Genomic DNA, 22974 nt, shown 5'->3' with positions numbered 1-22974 from the left:
GGCCGTTTGCCTTTGACCTGCGGACGTTGCCTCCGAGCGCAAGGCCCGCAGCCTCATCACCCATTTAATGGATCCGCCGATATGTGTATCCAGATGCCGCTTCGTATACCTAGGTGCCACTTCAGAGGCAAAATCTGCATCCCTTGCTTTGCAAGCGCTCCTAGTTCGATCGGTGGCCGTCGTAGTTGTGTTTGCGCGAAACGGCATATGTTTGCTCGAAAGTTATGGCTGCTTCTGAGTAATATCCTGCTAAAAGGCGTGATTATTTTTGCACACCCTCGAGAACAGCATTAAAAGGAACATATTTGAGTAGTGCACAGCCTAGGAGACTATATAATTCTAAACAAAATACAAGACATCTATCGACCAACGCTTCTTATCCCGACCATCCAACAAACCTTAAGGTTTTGCAACGTCACGCAGCGGCTACGGATGTCAGCCATTAACACTAACGAAATTCGGGATGCAGTTTTGTACATACGCTCATGGCAGGTTAAATTAATAAGATCATATATGAAAATAAAAATAATGTCTGTCTATATGAAGGCTCCCACGACGTAACGAGCGCAAAAACTTAAGTACTTCCAGTTTCGACCGGACAATCCCTTTAAGATCCAGAGGTTATGGTTGCCGGAGCGTCGTGCAAGCGGCAAAAGAAAACCGTATGGCAGAAAAAACGTCTCAAACATTCAATGCTCCTCAAGCTGGGTATTTTGCCAGCACTGTACAGTTAGGCACCTGCACTCCAAATTATTTCTCTAGCGTCCCATTAGTCAAAACCAAACCACTGGGGACTTTCCCTGTGAAAAAACGTCTTCTGAAAAACTAAATAAAATTGGCTAACGAGCAGCTGGGAAGAGTTTACGCACCCAAGAGGCTTTGCCTGGAGATTTTCGGTGGTCGAACCTTTCTGCTCGACGCCAAACGTGATTGGGTCACTCTGCAAAACAAAATCCCCGTGTGAACAATCCACACAAAGTAGGAACCTTTCAATCTAAAATCTCATTGTGTGGGAGTTCACGTCCGAACCCCACGGTCCCCTGGCTCCAACTGTTAGTTTTATTCCCCGCGCCACCCTCAACCGGCACGCATCGCGGAACTTGTGCAGCGAGCTCAGAAAAAGAAGAAAAATAATTTCTTATATCCCTTACGGGGCTCCCCCCTGGCAGCATGGATTGCGGAAACAAAAAGAGAATTGTAGTTGATCCAATGGTGGCAATAAAAAAAAAAAAAAGTGGCAAGTTACTTGGACTATGAAACAGGTGGTTTCTAAAAGTTGCTCAGTGTATGGAGGATGACAAGTTGAGTCCTGAAATCTGGGTTTGGTGCGGTCCATTGAAATGGTTTCTTGGTGTCCATTCAGTAATGGACCAACTACACTAAAACCTCGTTATAACAAAACGGGATATAACAACAATGGGTATAAAGAAGTAATAGTAATTCCCCCTGAAACTCCCATAGAAGCCCATGTATTTAAAACCTCGTTTTAACGAAGCAAAAATTTCCTTGCAATGGGTATAACGAACCATTCTTTTCTAGAACTAAATGGTTATAACAAAGTACTAATTACAGCCCCCTTTCAACTTCTTTATAACGAGGTGGTAATTCAAAACTCCCGCGCGCTAAAAGCCGCAAACTCCCGTGCCCTAAAATGTCTAAAAGTCGCCTGGCAACATGCACGAGCGCGCTGAGTTTCCGGCCTCCCCTTCTTGTGGAACGACGACAAGCGGAAGCGAAAAACAATCTCGATCGTGCGTGCGTGCTGTGACAGGGGTGCCTGATGGGGTCAGCGACTAATGTGTCAACGACAGCGAGGAGCCGAATGTGCGAGTCCGACGTACCGACGTCCGCGCAAGCGCTGGATCTGCTGCGCCGCTTTTTTGGCGCTCACGGTGACGGCGAGGATGGACTCGAGATAGCAGCTGCCACAGAAGAAGCGATCATTCGCCCGAAGAAGACGCGGCAAACATTGATCATGGACTTCTTTGCTGCGAAGTGAGCCGCAATAGTACGGACCATTCAGCGATGTGATGCACTGATAAAGTCGTATATGATCGCCGTTTTTTTTCTTCTTTCGTTTGTGTTTTTCTCCATGCCACGGTAGTTTGCTCGCGTGGCAGGCTTCTATGTCAGATTCGGTGGTGAGTACATCCTTCCTAGCTTGCCCATTTGTAGTACAAGTGGAACAATGGCTCTAACAAACTAATCGTTATAACGAAGTAATTACGGCTCCCCCTTCAACTTTGTTATAACGAGGTTTTACTGTAGCCCAAACCAAAGTTTAAATGCATTGCAATGGTTTCTTGGTGTGCGTGGATGTCAAGAGTCGTGGTTTTCTCGGCGGTCCGAGTATGTTAATAGGTCCATCATATGGCGGCAAGAGACTCTTCTTAACTTCTTCTGGGACGAATGCACGTGTGCAAGTTTTCAGTTCTTGACTAACGAAGACGTTCTGAGAACGGGGCATCGAAGGTGGTCTAAGCTGCAGTTCTTAAATGAACTGCCTTAAGCCATCTAAGCACGCTTAGTCTGGAGAACGTTGGGGCACCCTAGGTGGCGTCTCTCCAGGAAGCCGGAGCGCCAAGCCATACACCAATTCTGCCGAGGTACGTGCATTCCAGGTTTTGCTTGAAAGCGGATCATATGCCAAGGAGGACAAATGAGAGATGATGGACCCAGTTGAGTCGTCAGCCAGCGATTGCTGCTTCGAACTGTTGGTCAAACCTTATTACCGTTTGCAGATGGGCGGTACGAGGAAGTGTGCACGAGGTGCGTGCCGATTAGCTGGCCTAAGGCAGCAAACAACGAGCATTCAAAATGGCGACCCCGGTTCATAGTCCGCAGCGACTGTGGATGGACATCCAAATCTCAACAAACGTCTCGGCGATCGTCTCGGCAGTGATGTCGGATGGGGGAGTAGCTTCGGGCCACCTGGCGTAGTGGCTGCTGCAAGTCAGGATGTTGTGAAGCCTGTGTCTGCGTCTCTTCTACTTGTCCTTGTGTTCGTTTGCCCTGTTTTAATTACTTGTTTACTATGCACCACCGACTAGCCCACCTCCATACATTACTGTTGTGAAGCCCCGGCACGAGAGGGGCCCCGAAGATTGAGGTGAACATGGTTGAATTGTGCAGCAGGGGCACAGAACGGCACAGGTGGCATGACAGTGTGTCGGCTCACCTTAGAGCACCGACAATGAGGGCAGCTCCTGGCCTCGCACACCCGCATTGATTGTAGGCCACACATAGCGAGCTGTCACCAGTCGCCGCGTGGCTCGGATGGCTGACGTTGCGGAGGTGGTCGAAAACCTGCGGACAAAGAGCCAACGGGACGAAAGGCCTAGGATGTCCGACGGTCACGTCGCGGAGGATGGTACCGGTGCAGCGAGGGAGGGAAATCTGCTTCAACACCAAAGACTCGAGCGCCTCGGAATGGTTAATCAACTCGGGGTCGTCTCGCTGCGAGGCAGTGACCTGCTCCAAGTCTACGCCTCCAGAGAGCGCTGCGAGAGCTTCGACGCGGAAAAGAGCATCCGCTCCCGAGTTTCCTCGACACGACGGAGATCTAGCAAGGATTTTCGGATTTCTCGGGAGCAGCATGCAGTGTGATTGCCACGAAGAGGCTCATCAGGACGTGGAACTCGTGACCTTCCTTACGGCAAGCTAGATGGTAAGGAGTTCACGTCCCAACGTATCCTATCGCGTCTCTCTTTTTTTTTCCCTGAGAAGAAACGTTTACCACTCGCTGTCGAGAAGCTGCTGTAGTACACAACCTACAGCTGCAATGGAAGACAAGCAGGGTTGCGTTGGAAAAGGCTTCTTTCATGGCAGAAAAAGCTGACATAACTTCATTTGTCTATTAAACTGATGATGATGGCCCTTTCTTGGTCTTCCGCAAGTCCGTCACGAGCTGTAGAATTTCGGCATACTGGTTAATAAATCTATGGTGGAAGCCCGAGAAACATGCGAAGCGTTGTACGTTGAAGGAACTCGCGGATTGCGCAAACTTTTTCTTAGGGTGGTAGGATGCCAGATGATGTTACACCATGGCCGAGAAAGTCCAAGGCATCCACTCCAAAGACAAACTTTTTCGCGTTGATGACAAGGCCGCACTGCTGCAGCCGGTCGGACAGGAGTCGCAGATGTAGTTTGTGAACTGGCCACGAGGATGTCGTCGACGTAAGCAAAGACAAACTCAAGTTCTCTCGTGACCTCGCTGATCAGGCATGGGAAAGCCTGCGCGAAATTCCACAGGCCAAAAGGCATTCGTGTGCAATCGAAGAGTCTGAACGGAGTCGTGATGGCAGTCTTGGGCACATGCGCTGGCTCGACGGGGACTCGATGGCAGGCCTTTATTAGGCCGATTTTGCCGAAGGTGTTGGCGCCAGCTAGACCGGCGGAGAAATCGTGAATGTGTGCAAAGGATACCGGCCAGGTACCGTGTACGCATTCAAAGCTCGAAAATCTCCGCATGGCCTCCAGTCGTTTGTACCTTTCTTCGGGACCATCTGAAGCGGAAACACCCAATTGCTGGAGGACGGGTGGATGATGACAAGCTCCAGCATCTGTTCGAATTCTCTGGAAACAATGTTAAGTTGCTCACCGACGAGGGCACGCACACTGCAGGGCCGTTGGTAATGATGCTACGAGCTACACCATGCTTGGCTGGCACCTCGGTGTTGCACGGTCGGGCAGGGTATTCCGTGAGGATGGCTTCATATCTCAAAGACGTCGCCAGAGGGTGCATCGGAGAACCGTCAAATGACAAGAGAATACCGTGACTAGTGAACGACTCGTCGGTGAGGCTTCTGCCACGCATGTTGACGGCCAGGCCACAGTTTGCCAGGAAGTTCGTTTCCACCTCTCAAACAACCGCAACAATGAAAACCCGGCGGAAAAGTCATTGCAGTCCAATGTCGACGATAAAAAAACGCTAGTCGTAGGTGGCGACGGTAAAGCCGTTGACTGCTCGCAGGGGTTTGGTGTGGTGCGCCTGCTGACGGTCCTAGCCGTGACGCTGGCAGGATGCCAACCTCAGCCCCGTGTCCACCAAAAATTGTTGGCCAGACATCTTATCAACGACGTAGAACAAGCGGCTCGGGTGATGGCCAAAGTCACTCGCCGCCCTTAGTGACGGGTCGTGGTGTTTCCCGATTAGGAATGCAGTTGTTGGCAGCGGACATGTTCTGCGTACTGCCAGTGGTACCAGTGCAGCAATCTGTCGGCCGACCGTAAGGCGCGTCGTGAGGGATGGTTGGGTCCGAGACGTATCTCGCCTCGTTCGTTGGAAAGGTGTCTCGTGCGACGGCCTCACACCGGCAACTGCGCAGGACAGCTGTTCCGTGCGCGAGTCTTGCAAAGGTTCCAGGCGGGCGGCATTGCGACAGTCCCGATGGACGGCCAAGCATACTGACCGGTCCACGAGGTTTGCCAGACGAACTAGCAGCATGTCGTCTGCTGCTGCCAGAACCACACATATTCCTGGTGGAAGTTTCTGCAGAAATAGCTTCTGCGAAATAGAAGCCGCATCTGGCGAAGAAGCTGAGATGGGCGGCAATCTCCAAGCTCCTGGGCAGTGAGCACCTGCTGGATCCTCGGGCACTCCGTCGTCCGCCTGAGGAGGATGCCTCTAAAGAGGTCGTAAGCGTCCTCAGAGAGGGCCGGAGCAAAATGTCATCCAGCTTGTCGGCAACGGCCGGAGAAACGACGTCGTGGTAGAACCGAGAAGGCTGGGATGCTATACGGTAACAGTGAAACTGAGCCTCGACTTGCGTTATCCAAACCCGGCCAAAAGGGTCGAGCTGGATGGCAACGAGGGCAGCGTCCAGAGAACTGAGAGGTGTGCCGTCGCCGGTAACAGCACTGCCTTATGTTCTCCATGCTGGCTGTGGTTGCTGTAGGAGGAAGCAGGGGCCTTCAGATTTCGGATCGCCAGTTTATGGGAATTGACCTCCAAGCTCCAAGGTGCTCTGGCTCAAATTGTTTGCTTTATTCCTCGCGCTGCCCTCAACCGGCGAGCATCACAGAGCTCGTAGAGTGAGCTCGGAGCAAGAAGAAAAATAATTTCTTTGGTGAACAGTACAGCGCACACCATGTGATCGTACCAGCTTACCAAACTTGTGCTATAATTTCTTTCTCCCTCAGAGCTGACTCCCGCACTTTGCATACCACTAGCCCCTATTCAAAATTACGACGCCCGTAACACGGGTTCAACATCAAATGGTTTGCCAAAGACCACACGCTATTGAATCGTAATAGCCTTTTGAGCAAATGCTAGTTCAACATCTGATAAAAACCAAAACTTGGTTTGATGCACGTGAAACATTGATCTGGATTCTCATATCGATCTCCAGCAACGATGAGCCCACATCAATTAAATATCGGAGTAAACTAAAACAACATTAACAATGCCACGCTCATCGCACGTTATGTACATTTTTCTGCACCACAACTATCGCACAAATTTCTGCGTACCAATAGACCGATGTCATCAAGCAAAGGCGCGAGCATTCCAAAAGCGATACTGCCACCATGCTACTTGTAGTCATCACTGTCCGGCTTCCTGGCTGCACAGGGCTGTGCTGCATATACATCATTGTACATCATTGTTTGGAATGCCTTGGTACGGACTTAATTTGGATTCTCCTGCATGTCAGTCCTTCCTAAGATTGTGTTGTTTGTGATGCCTTAGTTTGTCAGCAAGTGCAGAAAAGCAGTTGCATTCGTCTAATCGCTTTAGAATCGCTTAGTCGTCTGCTTCATCATTGTCTGCTTCGTCGTCTTCATGAATGCATGAACCCCCAGAGTTCATGCGGTTGTGCCACTGTGACCGCAGGAAAAACAATAATGCCACTACTCGAGCACTTGGGCTGCTCGGATGCCGGAATGAACTTGGAGACAAGCAAACATCTAGTTTAATGGCAAAGAACACGAAAATTCGAGGGACCATCGGCTCCGTGCAGCATCAAGTGTGTCGAAGGGAAACTGAGATTAGCAGTGCTCAAGTTTGTGTACAACGTTTAATCCACAATAAAGTAAGAAGAGCCAAATAAAAGACGTGCTGCAACAACTCGCATCTGTCATCAGAAAGGTGCAACTATGCCATATGGGTTTTTGTGTACAATTTCTATTCAATTTTATTTTGTTAGCGCTAGCACTCACAGCCGCAACGACGGCCCTTTCCTGCGGTCTCAATTGGTGTTAATGCAGAAAGGATCAGTAACGCCAGACAAAATTGAGATGCGGCATTATAGACCACCACAAGGTGGGTGAGCCTCTCTTGCTGTCGTTTTGGCGGTAAGCGTTGCACTTTTAAATTACATTTTTGTTCTGTTTGAAAAAATAAAGACTGCTTTCAAAAAAGTTGTTTCCAGTGGTGCATACCTGGAGCTGCTCTTTTTTTAGCGATTGTCCCAATCTTTTAAAGCACAGTTGAGCTTGAAACATGTTGCAATAACAGTTATAACCACCAATATACATTGAGGAAAAAGTGTGTTAAAAACGGCCGCTGCAAAGCAGTGCGGAGGTTTCGATTGAGATAAACCGTTACGAAGAGTGCTCGGGGAGATTCCAATGTGCAGAACACCTTGGCACGCCCTACAATGCCCCGTAATCTTACTCTTTGGCTAACGTGCGATCGGGTGGATACAAATTATGTAGCAGCTCTATTTACCTTTCTTTTATTACTCTTTAAAGGGGTACTCTGCCGTTTTCTTCATAGTCCCCAATTTGCCTAAAAGCTTGCTAGACACACCAACAAACATAGCTGAACTAGTAACCCAAATATTTGGACAAAATAACTTTTTTTCGTGCAGTTACAGAATTTACAATTTTGGACCTCATCGTGTTTTTCAAAGTGAAAAGCTCTACGGGCAACGTTGAAAAAAGTGACGTCACGGTTGGGTAGGAGTTCACTCTTTGGGCTGTAGACTTTGTTCACATCTGATTACAAACAGTTTCATGGTGTCAAATGAATGCTTTGGAAGGTCGCTCCAGCTCCCGCGCAGCAGCACGATACAAATGCTCGGCATAGTTCATATTTAGACTGCCCGCTCGAACCGCAATCCAGCCCAACCGTGACGTCAGGGCAATGAAAAGCGCGGGTATATTCAAATCTTCGTTTTGGCGTCGTTTTCACTTGCAGATTTCACAATAACTATTCTGAATTTCGCGATACTAAATAGCATACCGAAAAGAGTAACAGACGGCGATTTCGAATATATGGTTAAGTTGGGGTTGCTCAAAATATCGCCGGAGTTCCCCTTCAAGGAGGCTGCTTTCCTTCGGGAAAACAAAATCCCATGCCTTTTTGCCTGGTGCTGTTATTGTAGCACCCTCGCACAGAGAAGTTGAAGCCACCGATTCACAACCGTGAGTAAACACCCGATTAAATTAGAGGTGTGCGAATACCAAATAGTAAGAACTTGAGATTGAGCGAGTTGGTTGTTCACGTTTGTCAACATTTAGCGCACTCGAAAAACTGTCACTCAAACATTCACACACCCAAAGAACACTCCTCACACACAGCACTCACTAATCACTTTGTATTGCGTGTTTTACTTCGGCTTCTACTTCTTCAGATTTTAGACGATTTGCAAATAGAAAAAGACGACATAAGAGTAAAAAATTCCTGTCTAACGCTTAGGCTAATTTGCGGCTAAATAATTAATCTCTTTTCGTGATAAGGTTATCGACGGCGCGCTAACACATTTGTCCTCTAGTCGTATGATGTTCTCGGCTTCTATGATTTCCCTCGTTAATTGGTTTACACTTATGCCCAACACGGTGCTGTTGTTGAAATGTGCGACACACCCACAATCCCGACAGTGTATCCCCAAGTGGCCAGAGTTGGCGTTTACAATGTTGTTGGAGTGTTCTCGAAGGCGGTCATTTAGACATCGCCCAGTTTGTCCAACGTATTGTCTTCCACAGGAAAGGGGGAATGAATAGACAACCCCCTCAACGCAAGGCACAAAGTTGGTCCTATGCTTCTTGGAGCAGCAGATTGCGGGATTTGAGGGTGTGGTGACGTTTTTGCAAAGGCTGGACAGTTTGGCCTCAAGAAAACAGCAAACAGGGGCAATGTTGATATCGTGTTTTCAGCATCCACCAAACTGTCCAGCCTTTGCAAAAACGTCACCACACCCTCAAATCCCGCAATCTGCTGCTCCAAGAAGCATAGGACCAACTTTGTGCCTTGCGTTGAGGGGGTTGTCTATTCATTCCCCCTTTCATGTGGAAGACAATACGTTGGACAAACTGGGCGATGTTTGAATGACCGCCTTCGAGAACACTCCAACAACATTGTAAACGCTAACTCCGGCCACTAAGGGGGATACACTGTCGGGATTGTGGGTGTGTCGCACATTTCAACAACAGCACCGTGTTGGGCATAAGTGTAAACCAATTAACGAGGGAAATCATAGAAGCTGAGAACATCATACGACTAGAGGACAAATGTGTTAGTACGCCGTCGATAACCTTATCACGAAAAGAGATTAATTATTTAGCCGCAAATTAGCCTAAGCGTTAGACAGGAATTTTTAACTCGTATGTCGTCTTTTTCTATTTGCAAATCGTCTAAAATCTGAAGAAGTAGAAGCCGAAGTAAAACACGCAATACAAAGTGATTAGTGAGTGCTGCGTGTGAGGAGTGTTCTTTGGGTGTGTGAATGCTTGAGTGACAGTTTTTCGAGTGCGCTAAACATCGACAACCAAATAGTAGTTTTCAAATCGAATGCCGAATTGAATTAAAAAAAAAGCAGAATATTGAATTGAATACTGAATAGTGATTTTATTTGTAGGAATTTTTTAAAGTGTGCTGCGCAGGAGATTATTTTATGTGCAGAGTATGCACTTGGTGCAGAATATGCATCTCGTACAAAACAAAAGCTAAAAATATATAAAAATTCTGCTGCAAAAAAAAAAGGGGAAAATAAAAAAAAAGCAGCTGGTGATGGACGTGGGCAGTGAAGATCCAATTTTATGGTGCAAACTTAATTTATCTACCCTAAGCATCACAAAAGACCCAAAGTTACAGCCACATGTGCCTTTTTTTTTTCTCATTAAAAGCACGACCTAACACCGCAACATGTCCTTTTTTATATCTGTATATCTCAGAAAAGGGGGATTTTGCAATGTTTGCTTTTAATTTTAAGGAAGAAAAAGGGCACCCGAGATTTTATTTCACATTAATAAACAGATAGGTGTTAAATCTGAGTAAACAGGCTTAAACAATATAATCTAAATAAGAAAACAAAACGTGTGGTCAGGTGGCGCAAGTCACCGTCCAATAGCCGCTATGCATCCATTCCTCCGTCCATCTATCCTGTTTTAAGAGAGCACAGATTTAAGAGAGAAAGCAAGCAAAACTGAAACCACGGAGACGGCTCTTGCGCACATTGGTCGTAAGTGTGCATGTGTTATGTTGTCACGTGGAAAGAAAGCGAGCAAGCGGAAAAGCGACGACGCTTGCTTTAAGGGGGGACACTACCCAAAACAGTAAATTTTTTAACGACTTGTCGGATTTAAATTATATTTACACTGCTTGTTTCTGTTGATGTTGAGAACATTTCTGCCAATTTTTGTTAACTTGGGTGAAGTACAAAAAAAATTGCCAACGTTCAAAGACGAAAGTGGGCGTGTCTGCTTAGGAAAACTATCGTTTTGAAATTACTTATAAATTTGTTCTTTTCATGTGTTACATTGCATTAGGACAGTTCAAAGTAGATAACTATGGAGCTATATTTCTATGTTATACCATCTTTCATGACAAAAAAGGCACGTAAACACAAGTACAGTTTTTTAGATTTCCATCCTTTGTCCAAACTTTTAGTTCTTGAGCATGAAAAATGACAAAAATAAAAAATACAAGCTCATAGTTATCTTCCCCTTAAAATTTCACCCCAGAAAAACTCATAAAAATGAATCCACATTGCGTAATAACAAAAACATAGTTTTCCTAAAGTGAAATTTATGCCAAAAAGTGGAATGGAGAAAAATGCGTTCAAAGTGCTCCAACCTCTACCTTTTCTTAGCATCGGAGGACCGAAAATAATTTATAAAAAATTAACTACGCAGTGTAAACTAATGAAAATTTCTGGGAATACTCTCTAGATGTTGGTGGATGTAAATATGACATTTTTCAAAATCAACTTTTTTTTGCAGAAATTGTTTTTTCTGGGTAGTGTCCCCCCTTAAATACTGCCCGATCGACGCTTTCATCTTTTCGTCACCTTCTCGCAGTTCATATTTCAAACACGGCTATCGAACGGTTGGAAACACCCTCAAATCTACGCACTATTTTTCCATTCCATTTCATTTAAATCATTCCAAATCTGAACTTGCGGCTTGCAGTTCCAAAAGAATGACGACGACAACTCGGCTGGTTTCACCGGCGTGGTTAACGTGGTTTTCTTTTTGTGATCGTGCAGTTGCCGATTTCTTTGAGTGTGGCAAGTGTGTTCTACATCGGCGCTTCAATTTGAAACGAGGGGCTTTACTCGTGAAAAGAATTGGGCATGGCGTGCGATTCCGGCCTCCCAACAATTCCTCTCTGCAAGTGGCGTAAACGGGATGTTACGGTTGTGATTCGAGGTTAGATTATGTCACGATTGTGATTAAATCCGCGTGCTATAAAGTTTGTGGCGTTCATTACTTTTCTTTTTTCTAACCTGTGCGTTCGATTTTTATGAAGTGGTAGGACCAAAAGGTGTTTCTCGCATGATCTATCTAACATTACGGTGCTAACATCGGGAGAAAAAAAAAACTCTTTTGTCCGTCCTGCGTCGACCGCGCGTCTTTGGCCGAATATACTGAATATTCGAGTGACCGAATACTAGGAATTCAATTCGCGAATCGAGTGATTCGGGAACTTGGTATTCGATTCAAATTTGTATATTCGAGTATTTGCACACCCCTAGATTAAATGTCCCTTGCTAACCCAAAAATTTCCAAACACAGGGTTACAATACGTATCGACGCAGCCGGAAAGCTGGGGAGAACTACAGGTACCAGAATGCAGTGCGGCATAGTTGCACAACTCCTGGTGAAATCGGTCTATTACAATAACCCCCCCCACAGTGTAACTGGTAGTACATGTATCCTACCAGCTGAGCCTCGACCCTTTACTCGATGCGACTGAGTGTTGTCGAAGTGCCAAGTGCTCACCAAGGGGTTGACGATCTTGATGTTCTGGACGAGCAGGGACGGAATGGTTCGGTGGGCGTAGTAGGTGTGGCTCACGCTGATCGTCTTTCTCCTCTGCAAAAACATGGTCAACTCTAACGACCCATCAATCTATCAAATGGGCAGCACGCTTATCGAGTTTTCGCCCCTACGAGGTATTCCGTACGACTCCTTAAATATATCCGGGATAAGCAGCCCCTTCAACTGTTACTTCACAACTGGTTACCTTCCTTCACCAGGATCATATTTGAGGATGCTGCAATACCTCCTAGGAGCACATGACGGGGAGACACTGCTCTTCGAGGCAAAAATACACTAAAAAAACATGTTTCTGAAGATTGGCAGGCACTGATCATTTTGTCCCGAAGGATAGTCGCGAAATAAATATCTTCAATTATTGTCTTGGGAACTGTAGTGTTGTTTGTTACTGTCAGGTGTCGCTCTTAACACGACTAACACTAATTCTAACATACTATCATAGAGGGCGCTGCCTCACTGTTACGTTTGTATATATTCCGTGAATAAAGACTGCCGTGGGTCTTTGCCCATCCGGCCCAGCTGACTCTGTCTGGTCCCGGTCTCTACATGGTGTCAGGAGTGGTTCGCTAGGCTGCCTCCTACGGCAGCGGCCGCGGCGAAGTTCGGAGACCATGGCTACAGGCAAGCCGGCGGGGTCCGGGGCGGGACCCGTAACAGTGGGCGTGCCAAGCCTACGCCCCCCGCCGCAGTTTGACTTCGGTAACCCCGGAGCATGGCGACAGTGGCGGCAGCAATTTGAAGACTACTGCTACGCATCAGGCCTCTACGCCGCCAGTGACGAAGTTCGTGTGCGGACACTGCTTTACTGCATGGGACCCAAGGCACGCGACATCCTGAGCTCGCTGCAAGTGGAAGAGGCGGACTTCAGCGAATTCAACCACATCGCCGAAAAGTTCGACGGCTATTTTATCCATCCCGCCAACGAACTGTACGAGAGTGCACGCTTTCATCGCCGCGTCCAACAAGCCGGTGAGTCGGCCGACTCTTTTTTCACGGTTTTGGGAAACTTTGTAAAAAAAATGCAACTATCCTTCGCGGGAAGTGGAGGAGCGTTTGATACGGGACCGCTTCGTGGTCGGTCTTCGAGATGTCAAGTTGTCAGACAGGCTTTGTCGCAATCCGAGACTGACACTCGAAGAAGCCCTGATTCAAGTACGTCAGGCTGAAGATGCCGAGAGGGAGCGGAGGATTCGCGATTCTACCGGAGCCTCGGCGGCATCTGCCGAAGCGAAGGCGATAAGCATCGACGCGGCGAGAGTCACGGGGAACCGCCCACCAAAAACAGCGCGCAACGTTGCCGTAGGGAATGCGGGTTCTTCGCCGTGCGGGTTCTGCGGACGAGACTTTCATCCGCGTTCCGAGTGTCCTGCAAGCCGAGCACTCTGCAGCAAATGCCACAAGAAGGGCCACTTCGCAGCGGTATGTCGCTCCGGAACAAAGCTCGAGAGGCACAGCAAGAGGCTCGCGTCGGTTGAGCTGGGTGCCGTCAGTTCGGACGGCAGCACTCGGGCGAAGTTCGTCGAGGTGAAAGTTGACGGGATGCCACTAAGTTTCAAGGTCGACAGCGGGGCCGAAGTCACGGTCATCCCCAGCACATTTTCTGGGATTCCGGCGCGGCTCGAGCCGCCGGAGGGACAGCTGACCGGTCCAGCGGGCCAGCCTTTGGATGTTCTCGGGGCGTTCGTCACCACGCTTGAATGGAAGAACAAGACGAGCAGGCAGAAGCTTTATGTGGTCCGGTCCCAGGTTGTTCCGCTCCTGGGATTTCCGGGTATCCAGGCGCTCGGCGTGGTCAAGTTCGTCGAGCCGGTGGCAGCCGTCCAGCAAGGAAGGAACGATACTTCGCCGACGGGGTTGTTCCAAGGGTTGGGTGAGCTCAAAGAAGAGTACATCATCCGCCTTCAGCCCGATGCCATTCCTTTCTCGCTTCACGTTCCAAGAAGAGTTCCTATCCCCTTGCGCGACGTTGTGAAGACGGAGTTGGACAAAATGGAAGCCCAGGGCGTCATCCGGCGGGTGTCGAATCCTACGCCGTGGTGCGCGGGAATGGTCGTCGTGCCCAAGCCGTCCGGCGCCTACCGCATCTGCGTCGACCTCACGAGGCTGAACAAGGTGGTGCTTCGAGAGCGCCATATCCTTCCGACGGTAGACCAGGTCTTGGGACTTCTTGGTGAAGCTCGAGTTTTTTCGAAGCTGGACGCTACATCCAGTTTCCATCAAGTGAAGTTGGCCGAAGACTGCCAGGAACTCACGACGTTTATAACCCCGTTCGGGCGTTACTGTTTCCGCCGGTTGCCCTTCGGGATTACGTCGGCGCCAGAGTTTTTCCAGCGCCAAATGAGTTACATCCTCGAGGGTCAAGATGGCGTCGTCAACATGATAGACGATGTCCTCGTCTTCGGCCGGGATAGCGCGGAACACGATCGCCGACTGGCGGAAGTCTTGGATCGTCTGGCGAGGGCAGGGCTGACTTTGAACAAGGCCAAATGCAAGTTTGGCGTCACAAGCGTCGGTTTCCTTGGCGTGATCGTGAGCGGAAACGGAATTGCACCAGATCCGCAGAAGGTGGCAGCCGTGCAGCGTATGGAACCGCCGGTCGACGTCGGGGGCGTGCGCCGGATCTTGGGCATGGTCAACCATGTGGGGAGGTTTCTGCCACATCTCTCCGACGTTACAGCACCAATCCGCGAGCTACTGAACAAGCGGAGTGTTTGGCTCTGGGGTCCAAGCCAGCAAGCGGCATTCCAGAGACTGAAAGACATGATTTCTTCAGACGTCTGCATGGCCAACTACCACCCAGAACACCCAACCATCATATCTGCGGATTCCAGCTCGTTTGGACTTGGGGCAGTTTTGATGCAGGACCAGCCAACGGGTGAACGCCGAGCCGTGGCTTTCGCATCCCGTGCACTCACGCCAACCGAGCAGAGGTATAGTCAAACCGAAAAAGAGGCCCTGGCGGTTGTTTGGGCCGTACAACGCTTCGACGAGTACGTCAGAGGTCTGCGATTCACCGTGGAGACAGACCACCAGCCTTTGACAGCCCTACTGGGAGAAATGGACGTGGACGTTTTGCCTCCAAGGATCCAGCGCCTGAGGATCAAGCTCATGAGGTACCAGTACAGGATCTTTTATGTTCCCGGAAAGCTGTTGGCTACGGCCGACACTCTGTCCAGGGCCCCATTGACATCAGCCGTAGAAGCGAGCTCCGTGGAGCTTTACGTGCAGAACGTCATCCATTCCATCCAGGAAGGTTCTCCAGTCAGCCCCGAAGATGTCCGTCGGCATCAAGCATCAGACGGCGAGTGCGTAACGCTGGAGAAGTTCTGCAACCACGGCTGGCCTCAAAGGAACAAGCTTCCCAGCCATGTCATGAAGTACTGGAATTTCCGTGGGGAGCTGAGCGTCTGCGAGGGTCTGCTTCTCAAGGGTGGCCGTCTAGTGATCCCAGCAGCTCTGCAACCCGAAGTTTTACAGTTGATACATGAAGGACACCAGGGGGTGAACAGGTGTAAGGCGCGGGCCCGAGACTCGGTTTGGTGGCCACATGTTGGACAGCAGATCGAGGCCATGGTGCAAACGTGCGACCGCTGTGCATCTACCCGGACACAACGAGCGGAACCCCTGCTGCCAACGCCTCCGGTGGACCTGCCATGGAAACAGGTGGGAGCGGATTTGTTTCATCTGGACGGGCAGGATTTTCTTTTACTTGTGGACTACCACTCTCGTTACCCAGAAGTGGTAACATTAAGAAGTACATCAAGCCAGGCTGTGATTGCAGCGGTCAAGAGTTCCATGGCTCGGTTCGGTATACCGGAAGTACTAAGAAGCGACAACGGGCCACAGTTTTCTTCACATGACTTCGCAAGTTTCGCAAGAGACTATGGTTTTCAGCATATCACTAGTAGCCCCGGCTACCCCCAATCGAATGGGGAGGTGGAGCGCGCTGTGAGAACCGTTAAGGACCTTTTCCGCAAGAGCGACGATGTCTTTTTGGCACTGTTGTCATACCGGGACACCCCAGGCGTTTCAGGTTTCAGCCCGGCGCAACTGCTGATGGGGCGGCGTCTGCGTTCTCGGATGCCGAGGGCCAAGGAGAAGCTGCGTCCTGAGGTGCCGGCCCTGGGTGCCTTCCGAGAGAGGGACAGTGCGGCGAGGCGGCAGCAGGCAGTGGACTTCAACCGTCGCCATGGTGTGCAGGTGCTTCGAGACCTCTCGCCTGGAGAGGAGGTCTGGGTAACCGATGCTCAGTGCTCTGCTCGGGTGCTCAACGGTGCGCAGCGTCCACGTTCCTATGTCGTGGAAACTCAACGGGGCATGCTGCAGCGAAACCGGCGACACCTGGTGCCTTACGGTGCTCACGCTCCTGGGGCTCCAGTTCCTGGGGAGCCGGTTGCTGATCCTCCGATTCCCGAGGAGGCTTTGGCTGGTCTTCCAGCCCCGCCTTCAGAGACGTCGGCTGAGCCGCAACAGCGACGATCGGCAGCGACGAGTGCAAACCCATGGGTGAACGGAAGTTCGACATCAGGGGACTTCAGGCAGCACGAGCATCGCTACACAAGATCAGGGCGACGGGTTATTCCGCCTGTGAGACTGGACTTGTGATTGTTTTTGGTCTAGCTAAGAGAAGGGCATCCTTCTGGAAGGGGGGATGTAGTGTTGTTTGTTACCGTCAGGTGTCGCTCTTAACACGACTAACACTAATTCTAACATACTATCATAGAGGGCGCTGCCTCACTGTTACGTTTGTATATATTCCGTGAATAAAGACTGCCGTGGGTCTTTGCCCATCCGGCCCAGCTGACTCTGTCTGGTCCCGGTCTCTACAGGAACAAAGTAAATGGGTCTGTGCATGTTTCTTCGCTATTATTTCCCACTGAACTATTTACACACTTTGTTATTTTGTGGAAGCCATACCTCCACTTGCATACATTGAATCTTCATCATTTTTTCTTTCTCTGCTAGGTGTATGTGTGACATATGCCATAAGGCACGTAAATATATTAAATGTTGTATCAGGCTTTTTTTAGGTGCCTTTTAGGCATCCTGAAATAAATCATTTTCAAATCGGAAAACTCAAGTGTCCTTAAAAGCCTATAAATCATCCTAGAGCTTTCAGCTGTGCCTTATGGGATTCCAAACCTTTTAGTAGTTTACTGATATATGTTTATTTTCTGATTTCAGTATTTCAATATGATTATATTTCCCATATTTGCAAATAAAATTTTCAGTATTATCAAAACTAATTAGGTTACATAAAAACCAATTACATATTTGTAGCCAAATTGTAATGGCAGATAAGCTATGTAAATTTCATTGTAATTGAATTCCAAGTTATATAAAAGAAAAGCTCTAGAAGTAGCTTTGGCCCTTGACGAGCAACTAACACGCCAAAAACAAAAAATATTTCTTTCTTTCTATGCGGGGCAATTGATTCTGTCAGGATACTACCCGATACATTTTTTACTTCAAAACCGCACTGTTTCTTTCTCAAGCAAAAAGACCAAACCGAAACTACCGTAAAATCGTAAGGACGCCCACCCAAAATAAAGAGAAATGGCAAAAAATATAGGGCAAGCATCTTTAAGGGTGCGGCAGCAAATTTTTACCAAAAATTAGTGATAAGTATCGGAACACCCGCTACAAACCACGTGAAACAAGAACTGATACCAGAGATCATGACAGACACGGCGAATTTGCGCTCCACAGTCGGAGAAACACGTGAGAATTCGCTACGAAATCTTCCGTCACACGAACGGATACCGCAGAACACGGACTCGGCAGATTCACGCTTTACGGCGCGATAAACATGCGAGAACGTACTGCATACTTAGTCAAGGAAACTGATATCGCGTGCGCAGATTGCGGACAAAAGTGCAGGAATCCGCAGGACGTCGGTTCGCTCCATGGGACAGTTCATGCTTTCGCATTAATACAGTAGAGCTTCGTTGGCGGAGACTGCACCGCCACGCTTAGACGTGCAGCTGGCCTGGACCTCCACACAGCATTAACAACAAAGCACAAAAATAAAAAAAAAAGAATGAAAAAAAACAAGAAAGCGAGACGCATAATACAATATCTTGATGCATAAAAAAAATTAAGCAAGCAACAAAAAAATAAAAAATAAAATAAAAAATTCACTAAATTAAAAAAAAAAGCAAAAAAAAAAAAAAAGATTGGGAGCCATTTCATTTTGTGAAGGTCGATGACCAGCGAAGCTGTTTAGCACACGACACAGACGTGACACAGAATTTTGAACAAAGCGACCCGTGAGCAAGCGACCGAGTAGGCCGCGAAACGTCGGGAAATTTAAACCAATTGGTTAGAGTACTTCCAGTTTCTTTTCTTAACAAAGGTCCAAACACATTTATTCTCTTGATCGGTGGTCATCGTGACAAAAAGTCCGCACATACACATGTCGGCCGCCACTTTTATGGAGAATGCGGGGAATGGTGTTCCACGCGCCGCACGCCCTCCTAGTATAAAAGATTGAAAGTAAATAACCAAAATAAAGCGCCGACAAACGCACATGCAAAATGCCATTTGTTTTAGACTTTTGCTTTGGAACAGTTATCGCTGTTCCAAAGCTGGCACGTGCGGCGCGTGGGTGCAGTGCGGCGTGTGCGGCAGTGCGAGCGTAGAGTTTTTGGTTACACACACGAAAAATCCACTGAACCCTAGCCGAACAGCTTTGTTGTAAAAAAACGGGCAAAGAAAAAAAACGGCAAAAGAGAAAAGTAAATGAAGATAAGGCGTTCAAAGAGCGATTGCACAACCGTTGTTGTCGACACACTAGACTTCCCAAAGACTTATTTTTTTCTTATTTTATTTTGGGGCTAGGGAGCCGCGCAGCATCAGCAGTGTTCGGGGAAAGGGCGTTCCAACAGCAGGCACTCCCTTAACCTTGCATCTGCCAACCTTCACTTTTTATTTTTACAGTTCATTGTCTCTCTTTTTCCACAAGTGCTCTTCTGCTGTGTATCTTCCCGCGTGCATGCTGGCTTGGCGGTCTCCCAGCCACGCAATGCAAGTGATGTGTTCACCACCGGCACAATCCGACAGCGGGAAAAGCAACGGGTGGCCGGGATTCACTCGCTATATCGAGTGTCCCCGCCATGGGAGTTGGATACAGGAAGACAACACTTCTATACTTTTACACCTGATTTTCAAGGGGATGTTTGAACTGTTTGATATAGACAATAATTCTGAATACCTGAGTGCGATATAACTGGGTTGGATTGTATTGCTTTACGGTCTAAACGAGACCCTTTACCGTTGAAACAATATTTGAACGACCGCGGGATCAGTGACTCATTCATGGTTCTCACCTTGTTAAAGCACTGGTACCTGAACACGGTTCCCTTCACAAAGTGAACCACAGTGCCCTCTGAAACAAAAACGTGCCAGTTTAATTTTCCAAGCTCGAAAGAGAGCACGAAATGGCAAACTCAGCCGCAAGACAGAGCCCGAATGCGGACGTACTACCAAAACTGCATGCAAGCCGAGACCGACAATTCCTAAATGCGGTTAATTGCGAGGGAAAAAAGGATCATCTCGGATCAACACTTGGAAAAGGTCCCGCTTGGACCAGCAGGGTTGCTCGCACGATGGAGCGCCTTGCCCTCACCTTGATGCGATGCATCCGGATAAATAATTTCCACTCCGGGATGGAACGGCAGTGCCAGTGACAACGTCCGGTTGTTGTGCACATAGAGCGTGTTGTCATTGTCCACCGAAAAGCCAACCTTTCCGTTGCCTGCATGAAAAAGAAAACGCAGAGTCAACCAAATGGATCCACAAAAACTGCCTGGCCGAGACGTCCCGTCAAATGCAACCAAGGTGCGCACCTCGTAAGGTTTTAAACGAGCGGCACTCGCTATCCGAGTAATATGCAATCTCATGTGTGGATGTATAAAGCACATCTCTTCTACATCCACGCACCTCTTCTCTAAGGGCATCACTAGACTTAGCTGTATCAAATACAGTAGTCGCATCCAATGTGGTCATGTAAACGGCATAATTCGCTAAGGAAGCGCATTATGACGTTTCCCTAGCGCTCGGCGAATGCGTATTCATTTAACCCATCTAAACGGAAGTCACATTGCATTTCGGAAAGGGGGGGATTATGGGAAGGCGCGGAGGCGCTCGCTGCGGGAGCGAGTGAACAGCTGAAAACGCGGCGGCCAACCTCGTCGGTAGAGAGCGGTCCCGCGTGGCCGCCCCCAGTTTCCCACCGAAAAGAAACGCTAGGTTTTACCGCTGTCATAAGTAAGCGCAATAGAGTCAGCCCTTGTGTCTTTCTGGTGAATAGGTCGTAAAGCAGGAGGCCCCAATACTTCGAACAGGAGGTGGTGATTAATGCAGTCAAATGTTTTCGCAAAGTCCCACTATACTAGCTCGCAAGGAGTGCGGTTGTCGAGGGACGCGCTTTCCGTGTATACCATGGCACCCAGTGTTGTTGTGCAGCTCCGTCCGGACAAAATCTATGTTGGGCATTCAACAGCACACTCTTCGAGATGACACGGGATCTTTCTCTTAATATGGCACTCTCCAGCAAACCGTCGATGTAATGGCGATAGGCCGGTAGGACGCTATTTGGTCAGCACGTGATACACTTTCCTTGTGGACAGGAATGCTGAGGGCCCGTTTCCATGACGAGGGAACACAGCCAGCATCAACGATCCTCTGGAACATCTTCTGTAATACAGGGTGGAGGATGGGACTGGCGAGCCACAGGAATGAAGAGTGCACAGCCTGGAAAGGGCGCAGCCTCGAGAGGGCATCTTCTGGGTCGTCTTCTGCGTTTTTGCTTTGGGCTGTTTCTAGCATTTCCACTAAGGCTGATGAAGTAGGGAGGCGTTTATTGCGGTTGGCCAAGACTGACAAAATGAGAGCTGGAAAGTTAGGCTATCTCAGTGGGTCGATGTCACAAATAAAGGATGGGCTCAACAATGATTTCCTCTGGCATTTGACGTAGGCCCAGAAGTGCTTAGGTCGCTTAGATACCAGGGCTGCAATGTCCAAAACATATTTCTGGTGTGCAATATGAACTACAGTAAAACCTCGTTATAACAAAATGGGATATAACAAACTAATGGATATAACAAAGCAATCATAATTCCCCTGGCATGCTAATAGGGAAGAAATTTACATTGGCTATAACAAACTAATGGTTATAACGAAATAATTACGATTGCTCCTTCAACTTTGTTATAACGAGGTTTTACTGTAGTTTCTTTATTTCCCCCCTCTCGAGGTGTTTGGCCGCAGGGAGGCAGGTCGGGCAGTTTTTCTTCTTAGCCTTCTTAAACATCCTTTGCCTCAAAAGTTCAATGATCTCCTTCATAATCCATGGGCTTTTGAACTTTTGGTGAGCACGGACCTGCGGTACACATTTGACTTGGACGGCAGACATAAGATCTACCCAGGTCTCGTACATGTCGTCGATGGTTGCTGCAGTGAAGATCATATACCGTATTTACTCGCACAATGAACGCATTCGCGTAATGAACGCACCCCCCAAGTCGGCTCTCAAAAATTACTTTTTTTTTTTTTTTCACTTGCGTAATAAACGCACCCCCAACTGGGATCTCAAAATTTTGACACTTTCCCCCCACGCGCGCGAAAAGAACGCACTTTTCTATCCTGGTGCAGCGAGGTCGCGAATGCATGGGCAGCGTGGGCGAACAAAGCGCCTTGCAAAAGCCGTTAAAAAAATTCGCAAAGATTCAACAGAAGCAAGAAAAAAAACATGGAGGAGCAGCTTTTTTTCTTTTTTTGCACAGCGCACTCTGGATTTTGGGTTCGCGCGCCGCCGCGCGCAAGGAGGTAAGAAGGAGAAGCGCTCTAAGCGAACGAAACAGCTTGCGAAAGGCGGCAAAAAAAAAACAACAACAAAAAAAAACACGAAACTAAAAAAAAAAAAAAAAAAGCTTTTCGTTTTTTTTTGCGCAGCTTAGTTTGGTTAAGCGCGATCCAAACCAACGCTTCTTTTTGCGCCTGTAGGTCGTGCGGCTGCGGATGCGACGCATTTCGTGGCGTTTTTGCTGTTTCCGGGCGCGCTTTCTGAGTCAGAACCGTGCGCTTTGGTTTGGACGGGCAAAACTTCGGGCGAGCGCGCACGCGCGCACGCAGGCACGAGCGCACAAGCAAAGTGCAACTGCGACAGACTGGCCGGCCAGACGGCGAGAGAAAGAGAGAGAGAGATCGCTTTGTCATGTTGGAAGAGAATAAAAGGGGGGGAGGAGAGGGCAGCCAGACGGCGAGAAACGCGGAGCCGGAACTAGCTTGCCCTCCACCGATTGGCCGGGACACAGGAGCGCCTTACTACGTCACCGCGCGTTTTTGTGCGCGTTGAGAAGTTGAAATTATCCAACTTTCTTGTACGCGCCCGGAAGGAGCGAAGAAGCGGCGCGACGTCACGAAAATACGTCACATCCGCAGCCGCACGACCTACAGGCGCAAAAAGAAAGCGCAAGGAGGTAAGAAAGAGGAGCGGAGAAGCCCTCTAAGCAAACGAAGCAGCTTGCGAAAGGCGACAGAAAGAAAAAAACAACAAACGAACAACCCAAGGAACTAAAAAAAAAGAGAAGCTTTTTTTTTTTTTTTTTTTTTTTTTTTGCTCAGCGCAGTTTGGTTACGGGGGTCGTGCGCCGCGCGCAAGGAGATAAGAAAGATTAGCGGAGAGCCCTCGCCTAAGCAAACAAATTAGCTTGCAAAAAGCGGCAACAAAAACAAAAAAAAAAAAAAAAA

General features: G+C 48.4%; 1 protein-coding gene across 2 annotated transcripts in view; it reads right to left on the bottom strand.

Annotated features, from left to right (window-relative positions):
* LOC8052101 (uncharacterized protein KIAA2013 homolog) overlaps positions 1–22974 on the bottom strand; it is an 82908-nt gene that overhangs the window by 41480 nt on the left and 18454 nt on the right. For both annotated transcript variants that reach the window (XM_040206828.2, XM_040206827.3), the window contains 4 exons: positions 19850–19978; positions 19551–19609; positions 12166–12258; positions 870–940 (listed from right to left, as the gene is read on the bottom strand). In XM_040206828.2, coding sequence (XP_040062762.1) covers positions 870–940; positions 12166–12258; positions 19551–19609; positions 19850–19978 — 352 coding nt within the window. The remainder of the gene's footprint in view (positions 1–869; positions 941–12165; positions 12259–19550; positions 19610–19849; positions 19979–22974) is intronic.

This window comes from Ixodes scapularis, unplaced genomic scaffold (genome assembly GCF_016920785.2).
Source record: "Ixodes scapularis isolate PalLabHiFi unplaced genomic scaffold, ASM1692078v2 PGA_scaffold12__126_contigs__length_90152505, whole genome shotgun sequence".
NCBI classification, from domain to species: Eukaryota; Metazoa; Arthropoda; class Arachnida; order Ixodida; family Ixodidae; genus Ixodes; species Ixodes scapularis.
This window is presented reverse-complemented; position numbering and strand designations above follow the sequence as displayed.